Raw genomic sequence first — 26,285 nt, 5'->3', positions numbered from 1 at the left:
TGGGGGACACCTTATTTAAAGGGATATGGCTAGACGCAAACCCTCATATATGAAAGTAAGCTTACAACATGATGTAAAAAATAATATATACAAATATTAATCTATTAGTCAATTATAAATATAACAGGTATGTTTCCAAAAATTATAATTGAAAGTCATACATGAATTTCTTTTATAAATCTGCTTTATATTAATGCAAGAAAATATGTTGTGATTTTTGATATTCATTAATATTTCCTCCCTCCATCCACAGAACCATACACCTTATACCCTTCTCTCTATAAAGGGTTCTAATTCTACTCCTACCACATCTTAGGGGAAGATTAACATGACTGAACAGAAATAAAGGTCTAATTTACATTTTTTGAGCTTCAATAAAAGTCTGGATGTCAAAATAAAAAAAAATGGAAATATGTCTGGCTAGTCAGATGGGGTAATTCCTCTGCCTCACTCTACCACCATTATCCTGAGTAGAAGCTTCCCCACATGGGAAGGGAGTGAGAAGATCTTCAGATGAGCATGCAAACTGGTCTCTTTAAGTGTATGTCTGCACACAGTCCTCTCCAGGCCAGACTCTGGGAGGCACTTTGAATAGGATAAGTACCTACTTGAGCCTTGGTTCTTGGAAGGAATTCAGGTGAGCATCAGTCTTTGGCTTAGTCCTACACAGGCAGACATTCATCTGTATCTGGGAGAAATCAGGTGAAGGAGGCACCTTGCAGCCACAGTCAGGAGCATAGAACAATAAATGCTATACTGGCACTTGAATCAGACAGAAACAGAGATGCTTCAGTGGGTACTGAAGGATTAAATGCTGCATTGTGACCTCCCAGAGTTCCTCTGTACCCCTGCCCTGTTCACAAGCCCCCCTATACACTCTGGCCTGGCAATTTCTAAACTTGAAGAATGTACAGCAAACTGGGTAAGATTGGAATTTACAGTTCTTGAACACTTTAATTTGTGACATGAGAATTGCATCACTTCGTGTATTTTAAGAGCATCACAGAATATTTCTCCATAGAATTAATTAAAATATTTCAGCAGGAAATATGGGTCATAGAACATGCTGCACGATTCTAATTAGCATTATACCTTTCTTAGAATTTCATTTAGAATAGAAATTCCCAATAAAAATATGCAGGGTCACTATTTCCAAACAATCCAAAGACAGATAATGATACTGCCAATAAAAACAAGAGTTTTGTCACCATAAAGATTCACTTTTAACAAATGTTATTTCTATGATTCAAAAATTAGACTTCTTGTGTACCATGCTTACTTATAACACCTTTACATTTTTTATTGGTAGCCAAGGTAGGGCAGTAAAATAAGTTAGAATGAGCAATAAAACATGATGTTCATGGTCTTCTAAAAAAGAAATCAATGATAAGCATTTTCTTAAGAAACTATGTGTAGCCTAATTTTATGAACATTAAAAAGAAGTTATCAATGAAGCAAGCATATCAATTTACATGAGTATAGTAATCTTTTGTTTACTAAATATGATAGATAAGAGTCTAGAAAAAACATAAAAATATGCCACCCCAATGCAGGATAAAAGGTTACTCAATTCATTTATTAATTTGATCAGTCTCATTCTTAAAATACAAATTGGGCTGTTATAAACTATCTGAAGAATTATCAAGCTCTTAGAATTTAATAATAAAATTTCTGATCACAATTTACATGTTAGTGCAATATTGTTATTGGGGCTATAAATTCTAAAAAAGAGCCCCAACTAAACATATAGAAATGTTCACACACACAGATAAATATGTACACTGGTATATTAAATGTTCTCAGAATGCTAAGAGAAAATAAACCAAAAAGCCTTTCATACTTTTTTAACTCAGTGTTTATAAATATTTTTTTAGGGTTTCTGTCCCTGCCCCTCTAACCCATGTGTTAATGTTCTCTCCTGATACTTTTGGAAAGGTTGGTGTAGCGAATTCTAATGAAAGAAGTTCCTTCCCCTAGGTAGGTTAGAATGCTGTTTCCAGCTGTAGTTACTGAGATGAATTTCCCATAAGTAAATCAGTCTCCCTTTCTGATGTCCTTAACTGTCAATAAACTTCTCATCTATAATTTGATAAAGAATTTTTTGTCACAGAGTAGATTTATTCATCAATATGGAGGGTTTTAGGCAAATAGCCAGGACAATTAAGCTTGCTGGATATTCTCTCACCATAAATCGGCTAATTGGCAGTGTGATTTATACATCAGTATCTTCTGGGTTTGGTTAGTGGTAATCAGTGTAAACCAATCTCCTAAAGTTTGACTACATCAAATTGGATCTGAAAAGCTTATGACTGGATTCTGGATTTAGCTCAAGTGCAGACACCAGAAATGGCTTTGGCTCAGGTCTTACTGCCTTCGTGATAGCACTTCATCCTTTTCACTCATATGCCTGCTTCCATCATTTTCTCTTTGGAGACCATGAATTACTCTAGAATACTAACTATGTATGTTTTAGTCATCTCTAATATTCCCTGCACACAATGAGTTGTCCCCCCCTTCTCCTAATGCCTAAATTAATGTCCTCATTGAGTCTAACTGTGACTCTCAGCAATCACTGTCTCCCTGCCACCAATGACATATCTGAAATCCCTGTGAGGCTGTGTTATTCCCATGCTTAAATAGCTTCATTAGTTTCTACAGCATACACAATGCATTTCAACCACCTTTTACCCTTCAGTTTACAGAGTATCGCAGTATTCACTAATTTTCCTGAACTAATTTTGATCTTTTTGTTAGTTTCTCTTATAGAACCTTATTTTTTCCTTACTATTCACTCCCAAAAGCAGAATGTTAAGTCATAATGGTGTGTGTGTGGGTTTGAGTGTATTCAGTTACATTTACAAGGTGACTCTCAAAATATATAATCAACAGGACATGGGCCCTGCCAGTCGGAATTAATGCTAGGCCAGGTAGTTATTTAGGTATTACACCTTTAATTGCTGAGGGGAAGGGCTAGATGGCCAGAAAAATGAGGAATCATTCAAGACTACCAGTAGCATGAAAATATTTCAAAATTCTAACAAGTGGCTGTGCCGTTATGTTCCAGGTGAATATTATGCCTGGATTGCCTGACTACTTAACATACAGTGTTTGCTACTGAACCCAACGAAACATCCTGTTTCATTGGGCATCAGATATTCCCAGCCTAGAAAATGTCTCTCTGAAACATCGTGGGAACTCAGTAAACATTTGTGAATTGATTTAAATGTGGCATACGATGCCTTCCATGATGTGCTTCTCTAGTTTCAAATCTATTAGTTTCTGAATAGTACTTTGTTCTCCAACCAGAGAGAAAAATGAGTACTGCAGTTCCTTTTAGATACCATGTACCATATGTCTATGCCTTTGCCTACCTTGCTCTCTGGCTACAGTATTATTCCAGCAGCTAACAATTGCTCATTCTCAAAGACTCAGGTCATACATCATCTCTTCAGCTAAGTATTTCTGACACTATGACCCCAATTTCCCAATCCTGCCACCAGTCTGCCTTAGGTGTTCCTTCTCTGTTTTTCCTTAGTAGCCTCACAAACATCTATACAGCATTTTCCACATTCTTTTACAATAAACTCTTCAATTATCTAATTCCTCTTCTATGATCTCTTGAAGAGTAGGAACCATTGTTTACATGACTTACATACTCAGGTTCTAGTTCAACACTGCATATGCATTTGGTTTAAATAAATGACTTAGTTAGTGAAACATTGCCACTCAGAAGCAATATAATATAGATTTCTACCCACCACAAGATTAGAATTCATACAATGACATTTCTACAGATTTAAAGATGGAAAACAGCGTGAAGGGATAAGGCAAAGGAAAGTGAAGTCCTTAAGTTTCCATACCTCTAAACTAAACAACATAAACATATTAAACTGATGTCAGATTTCATCCACTCCTCAGTTTTGTTCGTATCATGTTAGGTTCTGAACATTCTAGAATTCACCTGTATTCAAGAAGGCATGGATCGTTCGTTCATCAGACACCACTGTTTCTTTCTAAGTAGGCCCACATCCTGCCTTCATTTATGTCATCTGCCAGTAGGTCAATGCTTTCAATTTTAATTTGAATTGGCAACCCCTGTTACAGTAAAACATGTATTATGCCATATTTTTAAAAATTTTATATAAAATGTTGCTAACAGAAGCAATAGGACAGATGGAACTCTGACATTTAGTTTGGAATTTTAGCAGATAAGATAGCTTTAGTAAATTTGGAAAATATTATAGCTACATATTTGTTTTAGACTTTCCATTCTCAGCAAGAGCAGCTGTTAGAATATTAAGAGTTTTAATAAACTATAAGTGAAGGTACTTAAATTCTCTTTACCCAGGGACTGGAATGACACTTCCGCAGTGTATGAGGGGCACTGTGTGTCTGTGTACCAACCAGACAACAGACACTTAATCCTGGAAACTAATTTGAAATTCAATTCATTGAGTTTTCAAACAAATGAATTATTTCAAAATTCTGTTTGTTAGGTCTAGAGCAGAGAAATTAAATCACATGAGTCACCAAAACAGAAAAAAAATAAACATCTGTATTTAATTGTAATCAGCACTGGGTTGCTGTGCTGAACAATCTGAGATCATCATACCGTCCTTAAATATCAGTGGGGGAGTGTCAAAAACGATGAGCACTCTGTGTTTACAGAAGAGTCTGCCTGTGGCATGCTGCATGCTTTTGTGAATCATTTATCTTCGCGCTTTAATCTGTCATAGTATGAAATATTACAAATGCGACTCTGCACGACAGAATAATGAAACACTAAAAGAGCCTGTATGTAATGACTTCTCCATAGAAACTCTTTCAGAAAATGTTATGCATACATATGCATTTCTTTCCCTTTGCATTATTTCAGATATTCTTCCATATCAAGTTCTTAAGAGAAAATCATCAACTTTACAGTGAAATCGCAGGTAACATTTTCTCCCTAGATATGAGTATGAGTTCATTTACAGAATTATTTGGTAACCAGCTACCAGTAGAGGAATAGAGTACAAAATTAATCTTCTAACATTTGTAGTAAATAAAATATTTTTTAAAATGCTCTCAGAACTATTTGTGGAACATTGATGAGGAATAGATGTAACAAAAGTAAAGATAATCAAGGATAGTCTGATGAATAAAACCAAACCAAAACAAATAAAATAAAAAAGAAGAAAAGGAAAGAAAGAGAATAAAAATACTGTAGCATATCATTATTATATAACTTATCGTACTTTTGCAGGAACATAGAAGACTCAGAATTTGTTAAATTTAGAGTCACCTCTGGAATTAACTGAAATTACATAAATCCATATAATTCTATAAGGAGGCTCCTGAATTTCAGAAAAATTGGTAGGACTTTCCTATACTATACTTGTCTAGCTGCCGGTACCATACTCTTTACAGACAAAGACAACAGAGGGGATTGAATGTGGGAGTGGGGGATGGGTAGGATAGGGGGAAATAATGGGGGGGGGGATGGGGACAACTGTAATGGAACAAAAATAAAAAAGAAAAAGTAGATTTGACATATTTTTTGAAATGGGCAGATCATTGGAGACCACTGAATCAAAGTGCTATTGGCTTTATTCTTATAAATAAAGAAAATGAGGGTCAGAAAGCTTAAATAATTTGCTCAAGGTCACACTAGCAATGGGAGAGAGATAAAAGACTGCAATCCAGACCTTCGGACTCCTGGCTCAGCTCGTTTTCCACTATTCCACAATAACTGTCCAGTCTGCTCCTCAATCATTTTATCGTTGTTACCTTCATTGATTTTATTGCTTTGAATCTCATTCTGAAACAATCTTTAGCAACCTGATGACAGCAAATTGGTATTAAATAGCCTGATGGGGCAATGACTGAACTTATCATTTTTGTAAAATAAGGCAAAAAAATAAAAGCAAACATGAATTGGAAAAATACTGCTATGGTGAAATACTGCTATTTAAACAAATTGTAAAATGTCTAGCCTGATGTACTTGCACTATGTTTTACAATAATTTATTTAGAATTATTGCATAATTTATTTTTATAGGTGCTATAAAAATGAGAGAAATATGAAACATCAACCTTGACATTCATTACACAAAGAGTGCAAATATACATTTACCATAATGACCTAGTAGGCCATTCGACAATTCCTTTGAAAAGTCTACTAATCACATTCTACTCAGGGGGGTCCAACTTTTTGGTGTCCCTGGGCCACACTAGAAGAAAAAGAGTTGTCTTGGGCCACACATTAAATATACAAACACTAATGAAAACCAATGAGTGGAAAAAAAGATTTTAAGTAAACTTATGATTTTGCATTGTACTGCATTCATAGCCATTCTGAGCTACATGTGGCCTGTGGGCTGCGGATTGGACACCCCTGTAATAGAACATATAGTTATTTACTTGGAGGCTGAAAGGGAATAATTTTGTTTAAATTGGAAAGAGACTATTATAGCAAAAGAAAGTTTGAGATATATATTGATATATTGATATATATCAATATATATGTTACATTTACAATTTATATATTATAAATTGCAGCTTTATAAAGTATAGCTTGTATTAAAGAGTCAAAACCGTCTTTTGTATTAGAACTCCAAACCAGTGACCAGAGGGGAGAGGAGAGGGAATTTCAGGGGAAAAGAGGAAGGGTTTACAGGAACAAGTATAAAGGACACATGGACAAAAAGAAGGGGGAGTGGAAATGGGAGGGAGGTGGGGAGGGTTGGGAGGGTGGGCTGAGATGGAAGTAAAAGGCAGAAAACTGTACTGCCCTTTGAAAATTGCTATTCAAATTGCTGAATAACAATTTTAAAAATAAATAAAAAATAAAACTCTAAACCATCTTTCGATATTTGACTATAGCTGGCATTCAAGTCCCACCACTCTCCTCCTGCTTATCTAGGCCAGCTGATTAGGAAGCATAAGTCCTACCTCCTTTGGCAATAGTGGGAAGTTCAATTCATACAAGCACTAAGCTGAACACAAAACCCTCACCAACCACCATTCCATAACCACAGTAAAACTCCACAGCCAGTTTTCTTTCCCTGCTCTCTCATGCCATTTTGAATCTGTTTAAGAGCCTGTTATGCTTTCCCCAGAAAGCCTAGCTTATGTGAGTAACAAAAATGTTTGTCCTCCCTTGGTGGTTGTGTGGTGCCATCAGTTTCCAGATCTAAACCAACTGTGGGGTAACCACAACAGTTGATGCAGTGTGGAGGGTGCTTAGGTGACCACTGCCATGACTGAGGGTCTCCTTTCTCTTACTTTGTCTTAGTACCTGGCTCTGCTACCTGCTGGCAATCTTGTACTTTGTGCTGTGCTGCTTTGGGCTGCACTTGCTGAACTCTACCAAATCTTTACCATAGATTTAATCAACCTATATCATAAGGTGTGATAATTGGCATTTAGAAAGAAGAGTGAGGGCCTTCCTTAAAGTGACTCTGAGTTGTGTCTTAGCCTGCATCTATTGGCATGTCTCAAGTTGAACAGTATGTGTTGATTCCAGTGTAAGCTGTGACTAGAGCAATGTTCAGAGATACAACTCTTGCTTTGTGACTGTTGTTTGTGAGTCTCAACTAGGCATTGGATTTCTTTCTATAGAGTTCTTATGGCAAACAAACACAAAAATTGTGATACTGCATGCAATATATGGGCCACTTTGGTGGTCAGTTGTGTGGAAGAGCAGTTAACATGTGGCACACTGAGGTCTACACTCCTAAGAGCAGATGCCACACTAAGATCCTATAAAAGTGTCTTTACTTCTGCTCAGGCTCCTATGCAATATAGATCTTCCTTCATGGGATTGTTGATTAAAAAAATGGTGCCCATGACACACAAATAAGGAGGAACTTCAAACTCAAACTCCATATCCTTAGACCTTATAAAGCAACGGTTGTTATGGGGAAAACATCTAACTCTGATATTACAGATTTGATGCTCTCTGGTGGAGAAAATTTAGAAATAGGAGTGGGGTAAAGAGATCATCCTTCCTCCAAAGTATGTCCAGGGACTGATAAACAAACTAGATAAAAGGTGAGAAAAGACAGAATTAAAAAAAAGAATTCCACAATTTGAGCCAATTAGAGAACCAAAATTTGCTAAAGAATGTACACAGCAGAAATATAAAATACCTCTAATGAATCTTGAAACTCTACAACAAAGGTTTTGAACTAATTTTAATAACAACTGAGATGTACCAACTGCCAAACCTTTATGGTCTTAATTGATACAGAGGATGGAATCATATTTATTTCTTGGGGATCTCACCAAATTTAAATGAGGTGTGAAATATAAAACAATAAACAAAGAAGAATTCTTCACCTTAATCATCAGAATTATTACTCTGACTAAATATCCCATAGTTGTCATGGAAAGTTTGACCCCAAAATGTAATAAATTAAATCATGTCTTTTGCACTTATAACAAATAGGCTCAACAAATTGATACTCCATGGATCTTTTCCAGCAACAAAAATAGTTAATATGTTGAATGTGTATTAAAAGAGAGCCTTAAAAGATTAACTAAAATAATTATTCAGAGAAGTGACATTTATTCCACTATTCCTTCACTTAACAGCCCATTTGCCTGTTCTTAAACCTGGAAAGAATGAATGATACCTCATAGTAATTACTGCAACCTTAATTCCTGGTCCCATCCACTGAAGGCCCCTAATCACTGTTATTGAAATTACTGACTCCATCTAATCACCAGTCAGTAAACATTTAGCTATTATTGATTTGACCTGTATGTTCTGTTTTATGCTGATTTCAATAGCCTCCTACCCATAGTGTCCCTTCGCCTTTGATGAATTACAAGAGTTTCTGCTTTCAGCTTCAAAAGCAAACATGTGCTTGACTATCCATGCGATCTTCAATAGCCCAGCCATAGCACCCTGTCTTAGTAGGCTGAATCATATATGAAACCCAACTTTCCCAAGCAGAACAAATAATGACATCACACTGATGACATCTTCCTTCTAGGACACCCATTCGCTAAGAACATTCGAGACATACAAACACAAAACAGCTTACACAAAGGGGGAGGTTCTATTTTCTCACATATAATAAGAGGCCCTAGTTAAATCTCTAGGAATTATTTGATCAGCCAGAAGCCACTTTATCTATGACACCATTAAAAAAGTATTATTGACCTTCATGGCACCACAATGTTATACCCAACTCAAAATACTTTAGGAATGTTTAGATTTTGAGTACAATATATTACTCATTTAATATTTTACTTAAGTCCATTCCTGCTGTTCCTATCTGGCTAGTCACCTCGAATAGAGCCACCTACAAAAATCTCTAGAATCTTCCCAAATAAGAATTAAATAGGTACTGTCCCCTGGAGAGTCCTTTATTGCAGAGGCTTCAACAACCTCTTCTCATGCTTCTTGGAGTCTCTGGACCACCCGGGACAGCCATATGTTGTCCATAGACTTCAGATGTAAGAAGCTCCCTTCCTAAGTCCCATGCCATAAGCCTTTACAGTGGTGATTCTGCATTCTCTACCTCCTGGGAACAGGGGCCCTCACAGGGTTTGAGGCCATGACTCTCCATATCCAGCTGCCCATCACCCCTTGGGTCATGGAAGTAGTACTCTGAAAATATGGTGTGGCCACTAAGGCTTCCTTGCTAAAATAAAAATGATACCCCTACACTAGAGTCAAACCTAGGCCCTCTGGCATATCCCACTTGAATGCTGGTGTGCACTTCCCTGTCCTCAGTTCCTTGGTAGATGCCACAGGTGCTCACTTCTCTTCTGGACCCATTACCTATTTGAGGAGTCCCTTGGGATAAACTGAGTGAACAGCAAAGGGACTCTATACACCTTACAGACAGTATGGCCACCATCATCACACATAACTGAACTCCCTGGAGAGTTGCTGCTTTTAATACCTTAACTAAGACATCCCTGATAAAGGACTCAATTATCAGAATGTTCGCCCAAACTTTGGCAGTCAACTCTGCACTGGATGCCCTGGTCAGCAATCAGGTCAGTAATCAGCTCCAGCTGAACATTTTCAAAGACCCTCAGGCCACTGCCAATTGTATGGCCATGTGCTCCGGTCAATGAAACAACAACAATTCCTATTCCAAGGTTGTCCTTTAGGGATTAAACATTGCTAAGAATATTGCCTCAGAGATATCTAAATTATAAATCAGTGCTACACATATCTCCATGCATACTAAGGCCATCATGACACAAGGCCTCACCACGATCCTTCATATCTGCTTCAGCATTCTAGTTGTAGTTGACAGTGTTCAAGGCACCCATTTCACTTCTCACAACACATAACAATGCTGAACTAGGCATTCTGTAGAGTTTTTGCCTCCCTAAACAATCTCTGCATACAGGCCTGATGAAATACCATTGTGGTTTAATTAAACAAGGCCAAATTGCATTAAATTAGGCATGGCATGGTTCACTTATCAGTCAAACACCAAGAATGATTTGTGATAAAGTCTAATCAATTTTTTATGTTTGACTTCTGACAGCTTTCCAGTCTCACCCCTCTTATTACCACCTCCCTACCTTCTGGTCTGTATCCGGGCAAGTTGTTAAGGGCCTGGGAGTAAGTTCTGTAAGAACCAGCAGAAGGTTCGAACCTCACACACCCTGACCTGTGTTAGGGAACTTCACTCCAGTGCCACCCTGGCGCCACAATAAAACCCCAAGCCACTTGCATTGTTTTACTTCCTTAAACAACTTTGGATCATTTTGAAATCTGCTCTGTTCTTCTCAGAAAGCCTCATTAGATGTGTAATAAAGCTTTGCACACCCTCTTACTGCACATGTGGTGTCATGAGTCTTGACATCCAAATCAAATTGCAAATGGGGGGAGGTTCTGGTTCCACCTGGTAACCAAACATAACTTCAGATATAATTATATAAATAGTACCCAAAGGATTAAATAATGTAATTATTAATATACATAATGATCTCATTTTCCTTACACAAAAATATTAGGCCAACAAAATATAAATGGTTTTCTTTCTTATAGGCACAGAATTAATGTATAATAATCCCCCCTTACTGTTGGGAGATATACTGCAAGACCCTCAGTGGATGCCTCAAACCAGAAATGGTACCAAACCCTATATACACTAGGTTTTTTTTCCTATACATACATACTATTATAAAGTTTAACTTATAAATTAATTGTAATTTAATAATTATAAGGCTCAGCAAGAGATGAATGAAAATAATGAATAATAAAATAGAAAATTACAATAATATATGCAATAAAAGTTATGTGAATGTGGTACCTATCTGTCTCTCAAAATATCTTACTCACCCTTCTCGCTGTGATGATGTGAGATGCTAAAGGGCCAAACCTATTCCTGTATCTGTGTAACCACTCTTTACCTGCAGTAAATGGCATGGTGTCTCTCATTCCTGGGCACCCCAGCTCTGAGGTCTTCATCAACACTTTCTGGCGCAATGAGTGGCCATCAAGTGGAACATGTTTTCTGTTCCCATCTGCCACCACAAATTGAATTCCTTTTTCTTCTTAACTAAGCACTTATTGCCCCCTGGGGCCATAATTTTTGCAGTTTGAAGTATGGCAGCAAAACTAACACAAATTTGTTTTTTCTTCATCACAATTTCACTGGTAGAAGATGCACCCTTACTATAGATCTTAGCAACCTCAGTGTAAGACTTTTCTTATAGCAAGTGGAGAACTTTCACATTTTCACTTAAAGGACGCATTTGATGGCTTCTCTTTGGCATAGCTGAATCACCAGCATCACTACTCTAGAACTTTGGGGTGGTTGTTAAGTAAAATCAGAGTTTCGGGAATACCAACACTACCACACTGTGTCAGTGGATCAGTAATGGAGATGGCTACGAGTGACTAATGAGTGTCTTAGCGTGAAGACGCTGGAGGTAGGAAGGATTCCTGGCCAGCATGGGACTGAGTGGGTAGCACAAGATTTGTCATGTTGTCAGAAGGGCACACAATTTAAAACTGATGAATTTTTTTTCTTATGAATTTTACTAATTATTACTGAAAATTTTCACTTAATATTATCAGACTGCTGTTAATCATGGAAAGTAAAACCACAGATAAGGTGAACTACTGTATCATTCCTGCATTTTTTCCATAAAAACAGCCATTAATAAAAAAAGTTAAGGTTCCCTTTTCTTTTTAATTGTTCTATACCTAATAAATAATGATAAATAGTAAACATAAATTTTGAATAAACACACCTTCGTGACCATTAATTGTCATTTTTAGTTAAGTAAATTCAGTATTCACAAGATACTGAAAATTGCTTTTGATGCAATTCTACTGTTAAAAATGCAGTGTCATACAATTTAAATATAAAATATAAAAAATCTTTATTGACCATAAGGGTTCTTCCAATACTGAAAATGTCACTCCAGGAAAAACAGAATGCCAATGAAATGGTTTACCAGCCTAACGAACATACAAAAAGAGGCCAAATAAAATAGATCATTTACAAGCACCTAGATATAAGATCAAAGGGTAAATGGTCTAATATATGTAAGTTTTAAAGGAGACTATACATAGTATAAAAGAAATGTCAGTTTTAATGTGTAAGATCTAATGAGTTAGTTAACTTTACATATGCACATCAAAACTACATTAGCACATATTTACATATTAAAAAGCTCAGATTACCCAAAGGAAAAACATATATATGTACATTTACATACACTGTGTGTATCTCAGTTTTAATTTATTGCTTTTTTTCTTCTAATTTGTAAGACCTACATTTTCTTTAACAGATTAATTTAAAAATGGAAGTTATATTGGTTTATAACATTCTATGAATTTCAGGTGTATAACATTATAATTTAACAACTTGTATACACTACTGCAGGCTCACCACAAAAGGTCTACAGTCTAGTCTCCATCCATCACTATACAATCAATCCCCATTACTTACTTCATCTTCCCACCATGGCCTTTCCCTTGGCATCCACCAACTTGTCTGCATCTGTGATGTGTTTTTTGTTTGTTTGTTTTTATGTTCTATACATCAGTAAAATCATATGGCATTTGTCTTTCTCTGTCCGACTTACTTCTTTTAGCATAATACCCTCAAGGTCCATTCCATGTTACAAATGTCAAGATTTTATCCTTTCCTTTTTTAATCCCAGAGTAGTATTACATCTTCTCTGTGCATTCATTTGTGAGTGGGCACTTAGGTTGTTTCCATATCTAGCTATTATAAATAATGCAGCTATGAACATGGGGTACTTATATCTGTTCAAACAAGTGTTTTTGTATTCTTAGGATAAATACCTAGAAGAGAAATAGCTTGATTAAATGCTAGTTTTACTCTTCATTGTTTGAGTAACCTTTATACAGTATTCTATGCTGGCTAAATGGATTTATAAACCCACCAATGATGTACCAGGATTCTCTTTTTCCCACATACTTATTCCTTCTTGTCTTTTTAGTAATAGCCTTTCTAACAGGTAGAAGATGATATCTCATTGAAGTTTTGATTTGTGTTTCTCTAATAGTTAGTGATGTTAAACATCTTTTCATGTGCTTCTTATCCATCTGTATGTTTTCTTTGGAAAAAAAGTCTATTCAGGTCATCTACCCATTTTTAATCAAATTTTGTTTTGTTTTTGATTTGTATGAGTTCTTTAACATATTTTGGGTATTTATACCATATCAGATACATGATTCACAGGTATCTTTTCCTATTCAGTAGGTTGCCTTTTCATTTTGTTGATGGTTTCCTTTGCTGTAAAGAAGCTTTTTAGTCTGACATAGTTCTGTTTGTTATTTTTGTTTCTGCTACCTTTGCTGTTGGAGACAAATGTGCAAAACGACCCATAAGACTGATACCTAGGAGCATAGCATCTATGCATTCCTCTGTGCATTTCATGATTTCATATCTTAAATTCAAGTCTTTCATCCACTTTGAGTTAATTTTTGTATAAGGTGTAAGATAGTGGTCTAATTTAATTCTTCTACAAGCAGCTGTCCAGCTTTCCCAACATCATTTATTAAAGAGACTTTCTTTGGTCCACTGTGTGTTCATGGTGAGGAAACTTAAATTTTTAAAGACTGTTTTTACAGAGAACAGTTTATATAGTAATGTGAAAGATATGATATTATAAAAATAAATTGCATTTAACAATCACTATGTAGTCACTTAAGTCTATAAGATAAAAAGAACATATTAAATGTAATGAATATAATTTAGATAGTTACCTAATCACTACCAGTATTTTAATATAATATTGTGGTAATGCTTAAAATAAAAAACATAATACAACCCTTTATTATAATCAATGCCATAGGGAAAGATGTTTCTAGACTGGATGGAGGAAAAAAAAAACAGCAATGAGAAGTACAAAAGATAATGGCTGGGACTAAGAAAGCAATATAAAATATATAGAAGTAGGAGAGAAGTTCAAGATGAAGACAGCTATTTTTTAAAAAGCCTCTCCCACAGCAATACACAAAAGGTTTTAAAAACCTATGTGCCCATTGTACAGAGTAATTCATTATACAGAGTAGACTAGAGTGACAATAACTTTTCAGTATTGAGGTATTCCTAAATTTGAAACCTAAACAACCAAGAACCCACACCAACAACACAGAAATATATATATACACATATATATGCATATACATATATGCATGCAGATTAACTAGGCAAACTAAGGAGAAAAATATGAAAATGTTTTCATGCACACTTCCAAGATTCCACCTGGGAAAGCTAATCTTGGGAAAGAGTAGGCTTTTTAACTTAACAAATATGCACTCAGAATGGGCCTTTTAGGATTTAAAATTATCTGGGAGATTACACATAAAACTAAGTCACCATAGATAATCATCCTAGTTATCCTCAAGGTATTTATATATTGAAATTCTCTGAGGGATCTGAATAAATTCAAATCAAATCTAATGATGCTCATGAAAGTATTATAATTGACAATTCTCTGATTGAGAAAAAACAAAACGTAGAAATTGAATGATAGGTCAAAGAGTATTCACTTAATCAACTTGTAAAATAGAGTCAGATATGTGAACATTTAATGTATATAAATTCAATTCTACATCAGGCAAAAATAAATGGAAATAATTTGGTTCCATGTGACCTGCACGAGAAACCAAACAAGCTTGTCTGATACTATCAGAAACTCTTAGTTACCTGGTTTGACACTGGAGGAAGAAAATGCCCTGTTAGGATTACTCAAAGACAGTATAGCCTGTGCAACATCATATAGACAATCTTCTATGGGATATTTAAGGTATTTCATGGGTAATGGTTATATGTGGTTTTTCTCCTTACATAACTTTTGAACCTCCATCCATGTAAAAAATGAAATCCCAATGACTGAAGTGAGTGTATTTGACAGATACTATGCGAAATGACTTACAAAGTAAAATTCTAGGCGTGTGTATATAGTCAGCATATAAAACATATAAAGTAGGCATGATTATGATTTGGGATAAATGAGAGAAAAAGAGAAAATAAAAATAAGTGTTACATTATCAAATGATACTTGAAAATCATAAAGTGAAGCCCCATGTGGCAAAAGAATGAAATTAAGCAAAGAATGAGAGGTAGCCAAAGCAAAACAGAAATTTTATTTGTAGAGACCTAGTGACTACTGCTTGATCATTTCACAGTGAGTAGGCAGATGTAAAGATGGGACGAAGTCAACGATTGATTCATATTTATTTAATTCTGCTATTCTGCTCCCAAATTTTAAGGAATCATAAGGTAATTGGATACCTACTGGAGATGTAAAATACAAAATATTTGTTTTGTGCTTTAATTACATAACATAAATGTTTCGTTTTTAGTCATGCTACTTTTTTTAAAAAAGCTTTTACTTATTTATCTTTAGAGGGGAAGGGAAGGAGACAGGGAGAGAAATATCAATGTGTGGTTGCCTCTCATGTGTCCCCCACTGGGGACCTGTCCTGCAATCCAGGCATGTGCCCTGACTGGGAATCAAACCACAGTCCTTTGGTTTGCAGGCCAGTGCTCAATCCACTGAGCTTCGCTAGCCAGGGCTAGTCATGCTACTTTTAAGAGCCTAGTCCAATCAGTAATCCAGGTCATTTTATTTTATCTTTTTTGGGGGGGGGAGGGACTACGAATGTGAACATGAAAGAAAGTATGTGTGTATGTGCTCAGGTGTGTTTATATGACTTATTATGTGTTATTTGTCACTTACATATATATTATTTAATTATAAAATAACCCTATGAAGTAGACATTTATCATTTCTAGTTCACAGAGAAAAGTCAGTCTCAGCCAGATGATGTGATTAGTCCAATGAAGAAGAGCAAATTGGGTTGGGCTCTGAACCCAGAAATCTGACTCAAAAGCTGGCACTCTTCAACCTAATGGTATTGAGCATGAACTTTGTGCAGCACACTTTATACATACCATCACACTTATTCCTCAGAACAACACTACTTGGTAGACATAGCAATCCTCACTGTGCAAATAAAGAAACTAAGTCTCAAAGAGATTATATAATTGTCCAAAGGTAGATTGCTAAAAGGTGATAGGCTATGATGATTAGAATCCAAGTCTTTTTGACTTTCTATGTATTTTGAAATTAAGAATGATGCAACATCTATAAAAATAAATTTCCTTATTAATAGATCAAAGTATAATTGATTTTATTGACAAATAATCCTAGATTTGTTTTTAAAAAATAGTGTTAAAAACTTTTGATTACTGGTTGTATTATTTTTATATTAAAAAATTAAATTTACCTTACATTCCCCTATTAAAATAAAGATTCCATTCTTTATGAATCTGTTAATAGACTTTTATTTAATCACTATTTTTCCTTCTCTTTTTGAACATACTGTAAAATATCTCCAGGTGATCAGCATATCTACCTATCAGAGAAAGAGCAAGCTATTTTTCCACTTTCTCATTCTTGTGGTCACATGGCATCCCAAGAACAGCCTGCAATAAAGCAAATCAATGGCTTCTCAGGATGACTCGGATGACCATGAGTCTTCTAGACTATAGTTGTTGGGATTCTGTCAGCAACCATGTAACATTTTTGGCAGCTGAAGACTATATGACCTTTCCAGAAAAGAAAAAAAAAACTCTCTTGGGCACAGAATGTAGCAACATCAACAAAAACACAGTTGAGTAGAAGATATTTTTCTTTTTAAACGATTCTTCTCTTCACAAAGAGGTCAGCTCTGATTCAAACAATCACAAAGCTAGGGAGAACAAATATTTTGTAAAGTACAGAAACAGACACCTTGCTAATCCTGGCATTGTCAGTCTATTTCAAGGTTAAGATAAAAAGTTTAGTACATCATTTCTGACGACAATATTCTCTCACGTCAGTTAAGAATCTTGGACTTATTTCAGAGACGAGAAAAGGAGGATATATAGGTAGTATCTGGATATAAAAATTGGACTGGAAGCATTAGCTTATTTTATATATCAGCAGAAACCTTAAGTCAAGACGTGATCCAAAAACCTTGATGTGATAAAATCCTTGTCCTTTTGCTATAACACGTAGTCACCCAGACCTGCACATCCATTAAAGCTACTGCAAACCCTTTCCCATGTAATACAATGCTGTAAATCTAAATTCTAGAAGTCTGAACCTCCAGGCTCTCTCCCATATTTTACTGCTCAATAAATTGCCTTTGCCTATCAATCTCTAAGCAGAGCTTAACGGGTTAGGTGTAGCTGAATCTCAGATCCAAAACCTTTAAAAGCAGGTCGGTAACTTCTAACACTGGTGATCAGGGAGATGTAAAGGCAGCAAAGGACACGTTATCTTCTCAGCGCCAATGCAGACGAGACTGGCAGGTTGACAAGAGGAGCTGAAATGTCCTTTGCAGTCTTTTAATACTCACGCTGCCCCAGAAACTAGGTCTTAAAAACAAAATTTCTTCTTTCTGGAAATGTGTTCATAAATATAAGACTTACATGATTGTTTTTTTTTACATACTTTTGTTATTATCATAATACTTCTGTATTTGGCTTTATGCATATTTTCCAGAGCAAACTGCTTTATACTCCAGTGATTTCCCATTTTATATAATTCAAATATGAAGGCACTTGCGGGGTTACTGGATGTACTTATTTTTAAAAATTAAAAACAATCCTGTTTTCATTTTTATATTGTTGTTCACCTGTGTATTTGACTGTAAATTTGGATGGAATAAAATGACCTAAAATTTTTATTATTATTATAAAGCTATCTAAAAGGACTGCGGAGTAAAGTACTTTATGAACATTCTCATTAAAAAAACAATGTTTTTGATAGCATATAGTGAAAAATAAAGACATCTGTAATGAAACACCACATGATGAGATGAATCTTACTTACCAAATTCCTTGGGAACTGCTATGGAATAAACACAATTATGTCCCACACTATAATTTTTGGGGTAATTTGGTGATAGAACAGTGCCTTCTGAACCTGTTGAGCGACTTCCACATGGAGCTAGAAAATAAAGTGATAAAACATTATTTTTAGGAAAAAAATTCTATTATGAATATTTTCTTAATACAAAAATATGGCTACCACATTTTCAGGTGCATTTTGTATCCCCGTATTTTAATGAGATCCCCTCACTGTCAAGTATTTTAAAAATAAAATAAAAACTGTGAACAAAACATTTTAAACATCAAGATCTACTCTTCTCCAAAATACAATTATGATAATGTTGTAATGGTGCCATCTCTACAGGTAATGATGATGGACCTGCTTTCCCTTATGATAAAAATGTAACGATAATCATCTCTTTGTAATGATAAGAAATTACATAGGCAAGGGAGAGCTGTTTCACTGCCAGGCCTGAAATCTATTGAAAATCAACACCAATTGTGCTGTCACCAAACTAAATAAAATTTTCTAAACGTGGTGTAAGGATGGCTATACAAATATACTCACTTACTCATCTAACTTAGAATGTTCTCTCACCATCTTTTATCTGTTTACATAACTTACATTTAAATCACAGGAGGTGCTGATGGTGTATAGACGCAGACTTTTTGCTACCTCAACCCTCCATGTGCTGTGTTCTTAAAAAAGATGCCGGTGAAACCAATGTTCCCGGTACAAGTGCAGATGATGGGCCCAGTGTTCGCAAGAAGCATGAACACATTAGGATTCATAGTTCTGGAGCTCAGAAGGAGACCTGAGCTCCTAACAGATGTAGGTATCCAAAGAACAATAAAGAAGATAGTTGAAATTCTTTAAGTGAATAATATCACTCGGAAAAATATATATTAATAGAGTAGGAAAAGACGGCCACAAAGGAGGTCTGAGGGACGCTCAGATCATATAGGGAGCAAATACAGAGAAATTAGTTTCTTGGGAGCACAAGGAAAGGACAGTCTCAGTTAAAAGAGAGTAAAAAAAGGTTATAATTCGTAACATGATAAAACATGAAAAATGAGTCCCAATGGATTTGACCATCTAGAGTGTCAGGGATCAAGGAGCTTCTTTTCTATGTCCATGGTTTCCTTGCGGAGAGATTTTGCCTAGCCCGCTTGTCTGCGAGCCCTATCCTTTCCACTGCGGAGGTGTAATGAGCTTCCTGATTTGTGGGCTCAGGAACTTGACTGACAGACAGCTGGGAGCCACCCTGCCTGGAGAGCCCAATAGCTTCCTCCTCTACAGGGTATTTCAGGGTGAGTCTGTTGAGGGGGTGGCCGTGGTTGTTGCAGGTCACCTGCAAGTGCGTAGGAAGCCCAGTGTAGCTGCTTCTCGCCTTCCATTAATATTAAAACTGGTGGTTGAATTCCTTCCCTCTATCTTTTAACTAGCTTTGAACCGGTGCAGGATTCCCTTCAAGCCCACAAAAAGGAAGTTTTGGGTATTATTAATATAGTAGTTTCTATCAGAGAAGCTTTCTACTGGCCAATCGTACCTAGCCCATGCCAAGAAAAATTTTTACATTTTTAAAGAGTTACAAGCAAAACAACAGCTAAGAATATGTGACAGAGATATGTGGCCAGCAAAGCACAAAATGCCATTTGGCCCTTTACAAAAAAAGCTTAACCCTTGAAATAGAGAAGTGGTAGCTAAACTGTAGCTGAATAAAGAGTAAGTGGTGGATAAAGAAATACAAAAGTAATCAGAATCCTAACCATAAAGAGAAGGAGAATGTAGAGATAGTGAGAGGAAGATGCAAAATGGAATGAGTTTCGGGTGTGTTGTGTTGTGTTGTGTTGTGTTGTGCTGTGTTGTGTTGTGTTGTGCTGTGCAAAAGAGAGGAAGGAGTCCTTACAAAGGGAACATCAGGAGCATTGGCCTGGAGGTTCAGGAAAATAAGATTAGCAGCAAAATTGGAGTGACTAGTCTCTGTACCTGAGAAAAGGGCTGAAAGACACATAATTTGGGTAGATGTTAAAAAATGTGTTGGAGTTCATGAGTGATTTCCTTTCAAGAGAACTGAATGGGGTGTGCTATGTGGCTTGAGAGGTGTCATGCCAGTTTCAAGAAGTGAAAACTTTTCATTGATTCCTGGCCAAAGTTTAAAATATAGCAACATACTAGTAGTTTTCAACACACACACACACAAACGTAAACAGTATGTTGTACTGAGAGGGTGGCTAATAAATGTTCTGCCTTTTTTCTCTTTTAACGTTCTATAAAATGGTAACGGATAGACTTTCAGATACTAAAATGAGAACTCCCAGAAAAACAACACATTAACTATGATGATAATAACCAGAGATGCATGATTTGCATCACTCATTATTGTTTGACATTAGTCAGGGCTATTCTCCTTTCATCACTGATAACTCGATTCAAATGATAATACTAATGACGAGAGAATTGTTTAAGAATAAGTAATACATTTTATGTTAACTTTCTTTCTCATTTTAAGGTATTCCCAAATTATAATACTTTGAATGTATGTGACAAACTCCTATTTTTAAAATTTTGCAAGTATGAATAGAAATGAGAGCTTCTGAGTGAAGTTAAGCTGTTTGCCTTATGAATATTCTGCCATTCCACATTACTGTACAGCTGACAGCTCAATTTGTTTTATATATTTTATTTTGCATAATGGACATTCAGGGCAGCTTTTGTTGTAAATGTAATTTATAAATACAAAAAAAAGTTTTTATTTAAACCACTGATGAATATATATGAGGTTGCCTATACTCACATTCCTGATGGTGACTAATATTATGTTAGATTCTGTTATTGTACAGGTAGCAATCACTTTATATTTCATATGGTCAGAGATTATAGCATGGCTTAATTTATACTCAATTATGCTGACTCCTGTAGTGACTGAAATATTTTATGCAGTTATGTAAATATAAATAAGGGAAAATTAACTGGTGTGAGATTTAGTTTTATTGTAATCAGTTTTGTATTTTTACAAATCTAAATGGAATAATGACTAAGCCAGGCTAACTTTACTAATTATTCTAGTATTTGCTCTCCCTGATGTAATTTCACCTTATTGCCTAACAGAGAAAAGGACATCCTTTCTCTGTTAACAATCAGTAGAAGATACAAGCAAGCCAGGACTCTAATTCCATGCTTATTTTTTTCTACCTGCCTTATATATTCAGATCCTTCAACAAACTGACTGCTTTTCTCTAAACAGCCTGTGTTACTGGAATGCATTAAATGCAAGAACTCACCTATTCCTGATTATAACTTATTTGACACTATGACTACCTTAAAGCTGCATTTCAGTAGCAGTTTTGTAGAACACATGAATTATGAGAAGAAATGGTTCTAGGGCTAAGTTTGGGAAATACTGGTACTTAGATTTTAAAAAAATGAGATTCTTTACTACAGGAGTTCATTGAGTTGTTTGTAAGATTTGGGACATCATGCAATTTCTTATAAATTTATTTGATCATAAAGTCCATTTTACTGTAACATCTCATGGGACCAACATTCCCCAGAATGCACCTGGCAAAATGCCAGACTGATGATTCTAAAATGGACTGTCGCGGTGGCAGTAACTAACGTTTTTTTATTGACTGCAATTAATTATGATTTTGCAGCACTATAGAACTGTGTTTTATGTTTACATATATAGCCAAAGTATTTTAAAGATCTAAAATGCCAAAATTAGCCCTTTATAAAATGCCAATACTCTTGTTGCTGTCACCCTGACTTTCGGGCTCCAGTCCATCATTTGTCATTTGCACCCTACTGTAGTTTATCAGCCCCTCCTGTCTGCCCCTGTAAGTGCCAGGATCCAGACTCTCAATGCTTTCCATAAGGACTTTCTCTATGCACAGCCAGCCTTCCTCATTTGCACAAGTTCTTACTATTGCTAGTTATGTTTATAGCACACAAGTCTTATCAACGCTTGTCTTGCAGGACAGTTTTGATAAACGTGTCAACGTCTGTCGGATGATTAAATGAACTGCACTCGCAAGACCAGACTACTATGAAAGAGTGTTCCACAGTCGGCACGTATGCAGCACTTCATTTGGTTGAAATTGCCCTAGAAATTCACTTAAATCCAAGAAATGATTGAGTAAACCATCTCTTAATAAATCCATATGCACCTATTTTTCTTTCTCTGATTAAAATCATCAAGGTTTCTTTAATTTCCAGGAATCACTGTTGCTTTGCACTTAGAAGAACTATTACATGAAAGATTATGTATCTTTAAACATTAGAAATATATTCAATGATAAGATTTTTACAACATGAGAGCTACATGGATACTGAGCTCCAATGAGGAAATACCAACCAGCCTACCACTCCACAGTAGCAACTCCATGTAGCTAATGTTTATTCACTCTGGAGTAGTCCCTCATCGAGTAAGCAAAATCAGCCCCACAGTTTAATTACGCATTATTCTTTCTCTTCTCTTTTTTCTGTTTGCATTTTAAAATCTTCTTTTGGCAAATTTTAGGGTTTGATTTGTGTAAGTGAAATGTGCCCATGCTCTAACTATATTGTATATATTTGTTTTGCTCCTGAACTAGGAAATGATAGAATAGACAGATGTGGTATTTCCAGGGACATCAGAGGATGAAACTGCACTGGGTTTTAAGGCTTCTAGTCATCTAATGTACATACTTACCACCTATGGCTTGATCATATGTGTGGGAATGGGGAGGAAGATGAGGATGATGATAATGATGATGTGAAGGAGGAGGGGAAGGCTGAATGAAATAGAAGAATCCCAAACCATTTATAGGGAAGAAGTACCACTTAACTGTCCATATATCATACAGACTTTTACTACATGCAGCATTGCCTTAAGCTACTTGCAATTTCAGATCTCTTTTCACTTTTGTTATTTATAATTTATTACCAAATATACTTTATAATGAAAATTTTTATATAATGCATATTTTTTTCTCAGAAAGTAAGATCTGTACTTTTAAAAGTGATGAATTCTTACAGGCCACAAAAGAGCAATAGGATATATTAAATCAATAATTTATTAGATGTGACCTGTGACTCCTTCAGTTTGAAAGAGCTGCTGTACTTTACAGAAGTGCTCGTTCAGGTCCAGTAAAATACTCATGCCCTGATATAGTCTGATTGAATGTCACAAATCATACATCCTGATATAGAGTGTGTTGAAAGCTTTATCAACCACAGAGTCTTTTCTTTTTTTCTAAAGCAGGACTTTCATAACCTTAAACTCTGTGATGTGAATTTGTAATGCAGACAGCTAGACGCCATTATTCCCAGTATTGAGTTGAAGATTAAAATGGCTGTCACTTCTTTTTTCCTTTGTTCAAAACTTTGATCTTAATAAAAGTGCCTAAAATTTTACCTATGTATTTCATTCCACTCTTCATGTCTCCTATGTAAGCATGCATTTTCATTTTGTTTATCTGCCTTAGATTTTAAACTTCCAATATGGCTATATGATCATAATGGTGATAAATACTACTTTAATTATAAACCATTATACTAAGTAACTTATTTGTTTTGTTCCTCATTTTCGTCTGCATTATGTTGATACATTTACGTGTATTTACATGTTACGAGTTTTCTATAATTTCATCTGTTTACCTAAATGAAAAAAACAAGTCAGTTTTTATTGCTTATTAATTAATTTTGTGTTATAATTCCACACTCTTGTTTCACACCAAGAAAAAAAATCTCAGTGTTGCAATCAGTGGCTTGTAAACCATTTTCATGACTCACTGAGTCAGCTTAGTAGGATATGAGCATGTCACCCACTGATGGCCGGGACTCATTCATTTGCTTTTGCTGGTGGGAAGGCATTCTCTTCCCCCTCCAGTGTATGAGCCATGTTCTCTCTCAGAGGTGTGTGCTTAGAACAAAAAAAGTCAGTATACCACAAAGGCTTTGAAATAGCCATATTCCTTGGATAGGTCTTTCATGTTAACATATACAAATTCTACTATTAATAGTAGATGTGGATGCTGGTAGTTTATGTCTGGTAGTCATATTGCTCATTTTAGTCTCATTTTCAAGATTGGGATATAAATTCTTTGAAAATTCATGAAATTTACCATGAATTCATCCTTTTAAAGTATACAATTGAGTGTCATTTTTGAAAAGCATATTCACAAAGCTGTGTAACCAATGCTAGTATTTCATTTCAGAATTTGTTGGCCCCAAAAGAATTCCTGTACTCAGTAGCACACACTATCCATTCACTGCACCCCAGCCCATAGCAGTCTCTAACCTATGACTTTATGGAAACTGAGTAAGGGAAGACAGATTCTTAAAATGGTTGTGATGGAACTATTAGTGCTTTTTAAAAACTCAAATCCCTTTTTATCACTTGGTTTATCCTTATTTCTAAGTCATAGATTGTTAGTGATGACAACCTTTTATTTTTATAAAAATAGTTAAAACCATTAACATAGTAGTATTAAATATGTTTAGATGGGAAGAACCCTCTGTAACCATTTTTTACCTCCTAGCTGATCTCCCCTCAAATGTTGTCTTCTCATGAAAGTGTTCTGTCTGCCAGACTACTTCAGAAGCCCTCATAATACAACATTTGAGCAGTTACTTTTAGGACATTGATTACAACTTGTAATTATATATTTATTTGTATGACTCTGATTAAAACCTGCCTTTAACCCTAGACACCAAGATCTATTAAAAAATATTTTCCATGTCTTTTAAAAATGTTATTTATAACCCTGGAGTCTACCATAATGTCTGTCTATATAATAAGATATCTATGTGGAAAATAAAATATAAATTTTATTAATATCTTTCTGTTGACTAAATGCATGAAATACATAAATCATGGGTTATTCACACCATTTGTTTAGGGTAGCCTAGCAGAATGCCATCTAAACTCAAAGATTTGGAATCAGAAAAGACTAGGTTTAATTTTCAGCTTCACTATTTATTGACTGAGTAGCCTTGCAAGAGAGGAAAATCAAATCAGAACCGAAAGTGTCTGATAGATCTGATATATGAGGTGGGCTTAAGTAAAATGAATTAAGGTCTCTCTGACTTACTTCAGAATCATCTGGAGGTGATATAATGAAGCTTTCATAAAGGTCTTAGGGTGATGAACAAACACCATAAATCAGGAAGGAGTACAAAGGGTGGGAAAAGGGCAGGAGGAACTTCCTTGGTGTTTCTGCCAAACTCTTCTCTTGAGAGAGTTAGGGATGCCTTTTGTGACCCCCCCTACCCCCCACACATACAAACATCACCCAGGGCATTGTGTATAAGGAGCTAAGGTTTTTCTTTTCCTCTCCTAATTTTCCCCAACTGTGAAAAGCACAGTACTCCATTCCAAAACAAGTGGAACCTACAAGTTCCATTCAGCTCTTTCCTCAAAGGCTGGGGTCACTGCGCTAGTTGTTAATGGTCAGTCTGGATGTGGTCCTTTGTGTTTTGGGACTTTTTTTCTTCTCAAGTCCAGGGGGAGATAGAAGCTAACACTATGAGTGAAAAGGAGGAGACACTGTCCCATCTTCTTTTTTTCCATATAATTCGGGGGTTCTTGTCATTGTTTCATGAATTTTAGATGGGGAAAAATGTCTATATTTTAGCTACATTAATTTTGTTTTCTAACTGGATTTTAGCGTTTCCTTTCATTTCAAATGTAGGCAACAAAGTACAGTAGTATTAAAAGTAAGTGGGACTTTCACCAACAGAAATCAGATATTTTTCTATTACATTGTAACTGATGCTGATATCTCAACATATTGTTTACACTTATTACTTTAAATCACAGTAGCTATTAGACTTGCTACTATAACTTTTAATTAAGGCATTAATAAGTAACATGATTGCATTGAAATGTCTTTTATTATAGATTTTTAAGTACTTTATAATTGGTTTATTTTTCAAGCTTATGTGCTTTATTTTATTTCATTCACTTAAAA

The 26,285-nt window shown here is 35.5% G+C and overlaps 1 protein-coding gene across 3 annotated transcripts in view; it reads right to left on the bottom strand.

Moving 5' to 3' along the window:
- The window catches only part of CSMD3 (CUB and Sushi multiple domains 3), a 921,636-nt gene that overhangs the window by 199,992 nt on the left and 695,359 nt on the right, over positions 1–26,285 (bottom strand). For all 3 annotated transcript variants that reach the window (XM_053661036.1, XM_053661038.1, XM_053661039.1), the window contains one exon: positions 18,331–18,447. In XM_053661036.1, the coding sequence (XP_053517011.1) occupies positions 18,331–18,447 (117 nt within the window). The remainder of the gene's footprint in view (positions 1–18,330; positions 18,448–26,285) is intronic.

This window comes from Artibeus jamaicensis, unplaced genomic scaffold (genome assembly GCF_021234435.1).
Source record: "Artibeus jamaicensis isolate MK-2021 breed Jamaican fruit bat unplaced genomic scaffold, CSHL_Jam_final scaffold_916, whole genome shotgun sequence".
Classification (NCBI taxonomy): Eukaryota; Metazoa; Chordata; class Mammalia; order Chiroptera; family Phyllostomidae; genus Artibeus; species Artibeus jamaicensis.
The sequence above is the reverse complement of the archived record's forward strand: the minus strand, read 5'-3'. Positions and strand labels throughout refer to the sequence as shown.